Source organism: Carya illinoinensis, chromosome 4 (genome assembly GCF_018687715.1).
Source record: "Carya illinoinensis cultivar Pawnee chromosome 4, C.illinoinensisPawnee_v1, whole genome shotgun sequence".
NCBI classification, from domain to species: domain Eukaryota; kingdom Viridiplantae; phylum Streptophyta; class Magnoliopsida; order Fagales; family Juglandaceae; genus Carya; species Carya illinoinensis.
The window spans coordinates 21,469,346-21,480,668 of NC_056755.1; the positions used below are offsets into that span (position 1 = coordinate 21,469,346).

General features: G+C 37.3%; 1 protein-coding gene and 1 long non-coding RNA gene across 2 annotated transcripts; one reads left to right on the forward strand and one right to left on the reverse strand.

Annotated features, from left to right (window-relative positions):
- The first annotated feature begins 6,302 nt into the window (after positions 1–6,302).
- Positions 6,303–7,323, forward strand: LOC122307550. Its single transcript, XR_006241775.1, has 2 exons — positions 6,303–6,770; positions 7,090–7,323. It is a non-coding gene; the product is annotated as an uncharacterized LOC122307550 (long non-coding RNA).
- Positions 7,324–8,184: 861 nt separating this feature from the next.
- LOC122307549 lies at positions 8,185–11,062 on the reverse strand. The gene has a single exon (XM_043120474.1). The coding sequence runs from the start codon at positions 11,003–11,005 to the stop codon at positions 8,441–8,443; it is 2,565 nt and encodes an 854-aa protein (XP_042976408.1). The 5' UTR covers positions 11,006–11,062; the 3' UTR covers positions 8,185–8,440.
- Between the last annotated feature and the right edge of the window lie 261 nt (positions 11,063–11,323).

Consider the following 11,323-nt stretch of genomic DNA (forward strand, 5'->3'; position numbering starts at 1 on the left):
TTCTAACATAGAAATGTAGATTAACTTATGAGATAGTGCTAGATAATGGGGGTGAATGTTGTGTCTGAGAGGCATTGCATCATCTCTGTAATCTTATTTTTCTGCTTCTAAGAGAAATAAATATTTTTAGCATTATTTTTCTAATTATATTTACTCTCTGATTTCTGATGCTTATAACGTTTTCGGTGCTTTTAACTGTTTTCTACTATTGATGTTGATATCTTGTGGGAGCCTGGATACCTCTGTATGTGTGTGTATATGAGGAGTTAGTGAGAGTCTATCATCATGGTACAAGACGGAGAATTCCTTGAAACCATTCCATGAAGCATTACCAAGAACATCATACGGGAAGGAGAATATCTCGTAGGGAGTAGGGTGAAATGATGCCGTACTTAGGGCTATTAATCCCGGCCGGATTATCATACGGGAAGGAGAATATCTCGTAGGAAGTAGGGTGAAATGATGCCATACTTAAGGCTGTTTATCCCGACCGGATTTTTCGGAATTCGGTTATACCGGATTCAGGTTCCGGTTATACCGGATTCAGGTTCCGGTTTTCCGCCCGGGTCAAATTCGAGCTGGCACCCGGATTTGAAAAACCAGATTAATCCGGTTCGGGTACCAGATTTTAAATCTGGGACCCGAGTTTAAAACCCGGTACCTGGGTTTTATAAACTAAAAAAAAAAAAAAAAAACCCTACTTCTATTCTAGCGCCGCCTCTCTCTCTCTCTCTCTCATCCCTTCAAGCACTAGTGCTTTTGTTTTGTCCGGAACCTTCTTTTGATTGAGCGGCTCACCGATCATCTTCTTCTTTTGATCCTGCAATTCATTGAACGGTGGAAGTGCTTTCGGATCCAAGGGATTATAACTTATTTCCGTTTGGGTATGTTTTCTTTATTCCCTCTGTTGTGTTCTCTATTTGTTGATTTTGGGGTTTTTTTTTTTTTTTTTTTTGAGAATGTTTGAATGTATGATGAGTATTTTTATGTAGATTTGTTTGAATGTTTGAGGAGTATTCTGTTAGCTGCAAAATACTAGAGCCGTGGTTAATGGGTTATTATTATTTGGAGGAATGAGTTTAGATCTAAAGAATGCTAGAGCCGTGGGTAATGGGTTTAGATCTGCAAAATGCTAAGAAAAAAATTGTTGAGTATGTTGAATATGTTTCAAAAGTATGGCAATATTCTTTACTTCATTTGGGATATGCATGCAGTGCCCAATTTCTTAGCAATATTTAATGAAATTTTGAAGTTGTGGGTATTTATCTGTTGAAAATAATTTGTGGGCAAGAACAAGTATATATGCATGGATGGCTATGTTTTAAGGAAAATCTGAAGGAAGTGATATAGATTATGATGTGAACAGCTTGTATGTAACACCTAATCATTATGAGCTTGATCTTGAGTAAAACTGCTCAAAAAGTGTGGACATTATGATTGGTGTAATTACCAGTCTTAAGTAAATTAATGATCTTGGATATGGTTGACGTACATGCAATATTTATAAATATCAAAATAATGCTTTATTGATCTATACCTAATCATCATGATTAATTATATCCCAAGCAAGTGTTGCATTCAAGCACACATCATTGTACTATTATTTGATTCCTTGCTTCTATTTTCTTTGTGCATCAAAATATGATACCAAACAGATCAAAAGTTGGTTTATAGAAATTGCATTTTGCCATGCTTTGCTAAATTTTTTGGGATCTGCTATTTGTTGAGAAGATGGTTTTGATTTTCTTTTTTGAAATTTTTTGGCCAGCGAGATGCCTCATCCAAAGGGGGGTAATTTTTTCACCTGCCCAATCCTTTTACTGAAAACATACAAGATGGTTTGCTTTCATGAGTGAATTGAAAACAACTGTAATAAGGAGTTACAGCAATACAAAGACTCTGAGAAATCCAAAGAAGAAAATTGCAATCATGAGTTGGCCCATAATTTAAGAAGGTGCCAACCTCCACCACATGTTAAGGCCTTAAATTTCAAGTGGTCAATGAGTTTGGATTCAACCTTTTACATATGAAGCTTGCACCAAATGCCATTTGTTTGTTAAGCGGCACATAAATTTAGTAGTCTTTTTTTTCAACCAAAAGGCAATAGTAACTATCAAAAAGTAACTTTTAACTTAAGTTGTAGCTCAAACCCGAAGAGAAAAACAACCAAAATGAGAAACAAAGTGAAAAGACTTGGTGATTCTCAAGATCAGTCTCCCAACTAATATTCTTAGAATGCTGCGTGCGTGTGTTTGAGCTTGTGTTTGTGGTTGTCATAACTTTGGCAGGGAAAATGGGTTGGACCTGGTTGGTATATGGCTTGTTTTTTGGCTTAAATCTGGTCAAACTTCTTGTTCAATGACTTAAGTTTTATATCACTATTGTTTCTTATATTTTTTTTTTTTATTTGTAATGTCATTATCTTTTGTTCTTGTAGGACATGTTATTCCATTTTTGGCTTGGACACTTTCTTTATCTTTACTATTATTATTATTGTTGTTGTTGTTAGTATTATTACTATTATTTTTGCTTGGAACTTTTAACTTTTAGATTAGTCCAGTCAATATGGGTGGGGAAGTTGGAGCATATACTGTAGTCAACAAATTGGACTTAGACACCGAAAGTGATGGTTATATATCTTTTATGTTTAAGTAGTGGAGTATACATATAAGTGTTAATGGGGATTGTGAAAATAGACCCATCGCATAAGATCCAAATGGAGCAGTGAAGAAAGAGATCTGGATCTAGCAAGAGTATTGCAGAAACTCTTCTGATTGAACTGATGATGATACAATGGCTTGTAATTTTTTATTTTGTAATGTAATTAAATACCAAATAATGTAATATGAAGTGGGTTATAAATATTGAATTTCTATTTTTTAGATGCATTTAGTTAAAAAGATAATCAGTTTTTTATATATAAAAAAATATTTTTCAAATGTAATAGAATATAGGCTTTAGATTAAAACAAAAATGCTTTACAAGAACATCTTTGTCTGGGAAAAAAATTTTATGGTATATAGCCTTTGTAGTGGTTAAAAAAAAAAAACCGGGTAAAGGCCGGAACCCGGATTCCCGGGTTATAAAAACTTGAATTCATCCGAGTTTTGGCCCGAGTCATAGCCAGGTATATCTAGATACCCGATCCGAAACCCGGATGAACAATCCTAACCGTACTTAGCCTCACCTAATAGTCGAGACGTGGGATCCCCCGATGTATCACATGCTGGTCTCTTTGAGTCAGTTGTGGTCGAGTAGAGTAGCATCTTAAGGGCAATAAGTTTAAGTGTGTGCTGATGAGCAAGAGTGTGCCTTTGAGCAACTATGTACTTGTGAGCAAATGTGTGCCTATGAGTAGTGGTGGAAGTGCCTATGAGTACAAAATAATACTTGACCCAATACTGATTTTTATAGGTTTTTCTATTACATGGAGATGGGTAACTCCTCGCCATAAAAGTATTAGTGAGTTTTTATCTATTTTGCATAAAGACAGGGCTACGTCTCCAAAAAGTGATTTCTCGTCATGCATATATATAGATATGTTTTCACTAAGGATTATTCCTCACTGGCTATTCTGAGGATACATGAATATGCAAGAGAGAGGGTGATACCTCCCCATGCACTTACTCGTACTTCCATTATTTACATGAAATATTTTCATTGTATCTCTTATAGCATTTTATTTCATTAATGGTCTTGTCATAGCTACCTAATTTACCTATAGTTTTATCTCGAAATCATCGACTTTGGTGCAAGTTCAAATCCCAATATGATGCCTGAGAAAGAGGAGTCAATCTCGCCTGAGTCTTGACCAAGGAGACTAGGACCATCTTAGCATTAGAATTCACCATAGCTACTTTGTACCCTTTGTAGGATGTTCACAACCGAGCCAAGCGTTCATTTGTAACTTAGTTGGCTGATTGTGGCAACTAACCCTATGTATTCTTTAACAATATAATGTTTTGAGGATATGAAAGGCGAGAAGCCCTTTTTACGAAGTTTAGATTCTGGTACATACATACTTGATCATATGGATGACTAACTGTGTCCCATTTATATTTTCGTTGTAATTGAACCAACTCCATACACGTGTACTTTCCTTTGGATTACTACAAGCTTGACCATTCTTCTGGATGACCAATCGGCCAACATCTTTGGCATCACAATACCTCACCTAATCTTTCATGAGGGACGAGGTGCCACATATTTAATATTATCTCATAAATTTCAATTGACTTGCCAAAAATATTAACCCACCAATACTATCCAAAATCATCAACTACACCTTAACTGGTCTTAAAATAAACTTTTACAGCCAAATGAAAATTGTCCGATAGACCTCAATTTAACTTCTAAAAATATTGGCTCATTAAAACCTTCAAAAATCATTGTCTAAACCACATTCCCAAAAATTATAACTTGTGGACTTACCCATCTATATGGACTTGTAAATTTATTTATACTCCATTTAGTATAACATATTTTTTCATGTTTTCCTAGAGAAATATTTTGACCTCCATTTGTATGGGCCATAGATCAAAGAAATAGAAAATACATGAATTCCAAACCATTATACACTAACATTAAAAATAGAGAAATATTTTAATTACAAAGAGATTCCACAAAAGTAAAACAACAAATTGATACAACTTGATGTGGTACATTAGATTTTAAAGTTACTTCTATCGTAAAATAGATCTAACGTATTATATAAAATCATGTCAATTATATATTTATTTATATATAATCTTTTTGTGACTATAACATAATATTACCAGAGATAGAGACCGAAAGCACATCAAAATGGAGTTGTGACCACCATGCCAACATTAAGCCACTTAATGCCTCGTTTGTTTTCAGAAATAAGATGAGATAGATTGATATTAAAGTTAAAAGTTGAATAAAATATTATTTTAATATTATTTTTGTATTGGAATTTAAAAAGTTTGAATTGTTTATTTTATTTTATATAAAAAATTAAAAAAGATGTAATGATTAAGATGAGATTAAATGAGATGAAATTTTTCTGAAAATAATAAAATAAACAAATATAATGGTTTAAAAAAGACAAAACATAATGCTCTCGAGAATGTCGCGTGCTTTATCTTTTGAGATAATGGTTTAAAAAATAAATAGAGCATTCGGGTCAAGCTAGGGGTGGCAATATGCGTTAACCCAACACGAACAGGATATAATAAAAACAGGTTTGGGTTTAACCTTATCGGGTTTGGGTTAAAACGGATTGACTTGTTAAGACATGATTGCTTAACGGGTCAGTAACGGGTTAACCCATTATGACCCGTTATAACCTGCTAAGAAATTTAAAATTACATTTTTACCCTTAACCTAAAAACTAAAAAACCCTAAGTTACTACACTCGTCATGGCCCGCACTCAGTCTCGTCTCTCATCCTCACAAATTCACATCTTAGAAACTTTTATTTCTATTCTTATTTCTTACTCTTCAATCTTCACATACTGACTCTCATCTCCTTGAAAAACCTCTCACTCTGCCTCTCGCACAAGCATTCAAGCTCGAACGGTAAGGCACTTCAACGTCAAATCTATATTTTCAGATATGAGATTTTGTGGCTAGATTTTCAGATATGAGATTTTTGTGACTACATTTTCAGATTTGAGGTCTCCTTCAATGTTCTTCAAGAGGTCCTCTCCATCGTCTGTTGCAGCACCCCGCCACAGGTAAATCTCTGTCTGTGTCTGCTCTCTCTCTCTCTCTCATACCTTTTCCTCTCTCAGTTGCTCGCTATCTCATCTTTGCATCCTAGCCGTGCCAACTGCCCCCCAACCCCCCCCCCCCCCCCCCAATTAGCCGTTGCTTCTGGCAAAGGTGCTGTTGGCAAGTCCACCACTGTAGGTATTTTTCGAGTTTGTTTTTTCCTTTTTGTCAATTTTTTTTTTTTTATTAAGATATCAAGTTTTAGTTATGATTTTTTATTTTATTTTATTTTTTATGTGGTAATCTTCAATGGAGTGGAGGATTTTTTAATCTTTATCGTAATATTTCCTGGCATTTGAATTTTGACCTATTGGATCATCTTACATTCATATAAACTGGCCTTCGATGTGCTTGTGATGGTCAGATGAAAACTAATTGATGGTGTTTTCGGTGAGTTGATGACACTCTAAATTATGCTTTGTTTTTAATCATTTGCTTTTTGGCTCAATGGGTTGCTCTAAATTGTGAATTTTGGAGCCCTGGCTGAAAGAGATTTTAAGTTTTGCAAGGATAAGGTGCGGGTCTTGGGGGTGGTGGTGGCTACTTGGACTTGGATCCATGGCATATTGATCACACTTTTTTTAGTCTCTTTCCAGCGGCTTAACAGTTTGGAAAACTGTTGCAATTGTAGTGGCATTATATGCTTATAAAGCAGTACGATAACTACCATTTGGGTATATTCATTAACATGTGTTATGAAAAAGTTAAAATGAGCGTTGATTTCTTTTCTTTTCTTTTTAAGAGAAAAACGTGTATTAAAGTTTTTCTAGTTTTGGGTTACAGTTTCCCATTTGAAATAATTGAATTTCCTTGGAGTACAACTGGGTTTCCGGAAAGAGAATTGGTGGTAGAAAGTAGAAACAACATGGTCAAACTAGCACAACATGTGCTTTTATCTTGTCATCTTTGTAAATGTGAATACGAAGCAACAAATTTAACATCAGGCCCTTTTTTAATAATTATGTAAGCAGGACAAGACACCTACCAATACTTTCCTGCTGGTTCTAGTTTTGTTGTGGGCTTTATGCATACTGGTAGGTTTGCAGTTAACTTGGTTGTTTCACTTGCTAACATGTAGTATACTGTATTGTAATAAGGAAACCAACAAAATGTAAATGGAATGCTCTGTAACAAAAGGAAAGTAATGCAGGGAAGATGTTTGATAAATTTCTTCAAAGAGTCATACGTATTTGATAAGGAAGGCTCGAATCAAGATTGTGTTATATCTTTTTTTTTTTTTTTCCTTTGTTCTAATTTAATATTGTTGTTGTTTGTAATTACCGGGATCTAAAGTTCTTGACTCTATAAAGTGTAATGGCTATTTCATCTTCATTTTTTGCATGTTCAATGCAGGGGAGCATGACTGCTTCCAAGGCATTAAGTTGCTACAAAGAGCTTTTGTGCAATCCTTCAAATCTTAGAGAACAACAAGAGCAAAGAGGACACTACACTTCCTTCTTCAAGTTCCAAATTTGTTAAAGATTTTTATGTATCATCATATTTGGGATTATAACATTAATACTATTACAATGTGTTTATCGTATTTGATATTGTTGAGATCGTAATTTTGAACTTATAGTTAGTTTATATTTGTTTTATAAATATTTTAATTTTAATATTTATATAAAATTAATCAAGTCAAATGAGTTAAAAGATTATGTTCGTGTCCAAATGGATCGTGTCGTGTCGTGTTAACATAAAAGGGTTGTGCCGTGTCATGTTAATTTATTTGGTTGATTACTTAATTAGACTCATAATCTCTCTTGGCATTCGAACCATATGATTCTGTTTCGTAGATTTGATGCAGATGAGGACGTTGAGCCTGAGGCTTCAGCTCCACCGGAAGAGTGACCTAAGGTCACTTTTCGTGTTTTGGATTTTGTTTTCCACTTTTGTTATGTATTTTGGTTTATATTATATTTTTACCAGATTACTATATAACTCTTGAAGGAATTTTTATTTTGGGAAATATATATTTAAAATTATGGTACTTAGTTGACTAACTTTTATTTATCCGCTTCGATTTTTGTTATACACTTTTTGCATGTGCACTATCGTTTGGGGTGTGTGACCAGTATTGTCATCATCCCGATATCATGATTCTCGTATTTCCATACGTGAGAATCAGAGGTGTCACATTAGCTGTAGGCACAATAAAGACCAAGAGTGTGCAGATGTAGTCTGGAGAAAACAACCAGAGAACTTCTTGTTTACAGGGATATGAAGCTAAAAAATTTTGAAATAGCCAAAAGCTTAAATTTACCCAATCCAAACCCAAAGTGGTTTAAATTAAAGATTTGGTGAATGGAGTTGAGGATGGGAAAAATAGACAGTACAAAACAGGTTTTAGTTGCATTTGGTATTTTGGTTGTTGGTAGTACCTTTTCGTTCCCATTGTATTACCAGTTCCAAGCAATCAACATGAAATGGAATCTACATAATAAGAAGGAAGGACAAAACCAATAGATTCTCATTGCATAAGCAGATAAAGCGCATAGATTGATGCAGATTTGGAGGAAAATGTCGGTAATTAGCATAATGACAGAACCTTTAGCACTTCAAGACACCAGCAGAAATAATAGATTTAGATACACTCATAGATAAAAATATGATGAGGAAGTTTCAAGTTGAATATTATAAATATGTTCTGCTCCTCATGTTTACAAATTGAAAGCACAAGAGTGAAGACTTACTGACTAGTTTATCATTCATCGGGAGTCCCTTCTGATGTTTCCGAAACCTTACGTTTTGCAATGGATTCCTTGAGTACTTTTACTCCATTCTCAACGTCCAGCAACCTATTCCCAAGCAAATCAACCCCTTGAAAATGTGCTTCAAATTTAGTATTCAATTCTGCTTCAACGTCTTTAAACTTCTTCTCAATCACCAAACGGGTTATCCTGTCTTCTTCTGCTTGTTTCAACCGTTGCTTTTCCAGTTCAGAGGTGCTCAGTACAAGACCTCCAGAGCCAGGAACATCCTTGTAAAGTGGCTCTTCAGGCTGTGGGAAGCGTGATCTGTATTCAGCAAATGCCCTATCAGATTCCTTCAACGCCTTCCTATATCCCTCCAACAGATTTGCCATCATATAGAGTTCACGCTCGAGCCGATACACCTCCACTTGTTTCTTCTGTTGCTCTTCATACTTAGTCGTTCGAATGTGTTCAATTATACGATCCCGCTGCTCCAACTCATTCAGTAAGATCTGTTGATTCACGGTAGCTTCCTCACAAGCCTGTTCTTTGGCAGCATACATCATTCTAGCTTTACCAACCCAATGCTGTACTTGCTCCATACACATATCAAAGTCAGCCTCTTTTCCATCCCATGGCCCATCACTCCTCAACCTCTTATGACCACCATTAAGAGAGTGATGAATGCCATCGTTCTCATGATCAAGCCCTTTCTTGTTAGTATTACCAAAAAGCGATGAACTACCAGCAATCATCCCATTATCCACCCTAGATGACAAAAAATCCCCTGCTGAGTGATCACGGAGTTCCAATCCTGTGCTAAAAGGCATTTGGGCCGCTTCCATTGCCTGAATCAGACTCCGTGAAGCCAACCCATCAAGCGGGTTGCACTTCGGCGAAAGATGAAATCCACCAACCTCCTGTTCTCCTTCTTCTTCTTCATCTTGTCCTTCATCCTCTCCTTCTTCTGCTTCTTCTCCCGCTTCTTCTCTCTTTTCCTCGTCACAACCCAAGCCCTTAATTTCACCAACACTACAACGCCTGAAAAATGGCTCGCCTACAACGCCCATACTGCTCTTCCTATCCAAAAGCCATGCCCCACCTTCTTCCTCATCCTTATACTCCTCCCTACATCCATCAAAATCCATAACATCCTCATCCCCAACACGCTCCTTGTCAATCTCAACACTCTCCACCTTCTCTTCAACTCTCTCCACATTATCTTGCCCGAGACTCAATTCAATACTATGCTCCTCCAATTCGTGCACCCGAGAGTCTTCAACCACAGCCATCTTCACATCCCCCAGCTCGTGCCCTCGAGATTCCTCAACAGCATCCATCTTCAAATCCCGCAATTCGTGCCCATGAGAATCCTCACCCACACTTAGGTCCACATCCCTAAATGCATGCCCTCGAGAATCCTCACCCGCAGACATCTTCACATTCCCACATTCGTGCTCCCAAGAATCTTCAACCGCGCCCGTCTTCATATCCGCCAGTTCGTTCCCCCGAGAATCTTCAACTTCATCCATCTTCACATCCCCCAATTCGTGCCCCCGAGAATCTTCACTTGCATCAATCTTCACATCCCCCGATTCGTGCCCAAGATAATCTTCAACCGTACCCAACTTCACGTCCCCACTAACGTCCATATCCTCCTCGTCTTCCTCCTCCTCCACCTCCACATCAACCTGGTCTAATTTAGGCTCTTCCTTCAGCAAATCATCTTTCTGTGATCTTATTAGATACTGCAAATGAGAGGCGTAGTAACAATTGGCCAGCCTCGGGGCTTGCAGCAGCTCCTTCTCAACCATGAACCATATTAAACCAGCCCATTCTACCTTCTCAAAATGTCCTTCCTTGATCATCTTGGTCCAATTCAACACCTCTTTCGGCATCATCCACGTATCCTCGTGCAAAAGCATCCAATTCGACACGAAATCCTCGATAAACGCGATCGAATCCGGTGATTCCGCGGCAGTTTCCAGCAGCGGTGAACTCTTCTTTACGGGCAACGGCAACTTCAATGCGCGAGCCAAATCAGCTCGGTTGACATTGATTCGAGCGGAATTCACATAGCTACACCGATTCTGCGAGTTGTAACTGGCGACCAGCTCGGCGAGGAGATCGGCTCGGAGGGTCTTGTCGAACTCGATGTGGACAAATTCCCACAGCCCGAGCCGCTTCAGAAGCTCCTCGTGGCTTTGGAAGTCTAGGGTTTTGGAGGGGACAAAAGGGATGGGCTTGAGGGTTTCTACGAGGGCTCGAAACTTCTTCTGGGACTTCTGCCGGGCGAGACGGCGCTTATGGGCATTCTTCTTGCGCTTAGGTGCTCGACGAGAGGTGGGAGGGTCGGAGATTCGGGGAGTTAGAGCTGAGATTGGTTCAGGGTCATCTTGGATTGGGTTAATTTGATTAGGGATAGGATCGTCTAGGTGGGGATCTGCTGGTTCAACAAGGGCTATGGTTTTGGGGGATTCGGTACGAGAGCCTAGAGGATTTGATTCCGATTCTTGAATGATCATGGCGTTAGGGTTTTGGGAGGGTTGCTCGGAATGAGTGGGAGAAGTACTCATGGTTGCGTCCCGCGGATTTGAGTCGGAAAAGTACTCAGTGTGGTGGCTCAACCAGGGCTAAATATTAAATAAAGAGATTCCACCCCAACTTTTAAATATTAAAAAATAAAAATAAAAATAAAAAAATCCAATTTTTGTCCTTTTTTTATTATTTCAATATATTCTTAAATTAAAAAAAAAAATCTAAATATTATTTCAATATATTCTTAAATTTTTTTTTAAAAAAAAAACAAATCTACATGTAAATGTTACCATGTTTTCCAATAAGTCAAAGCAATATAGTACGGACTAGATTTTAAGTTTATCATAACCCAACCA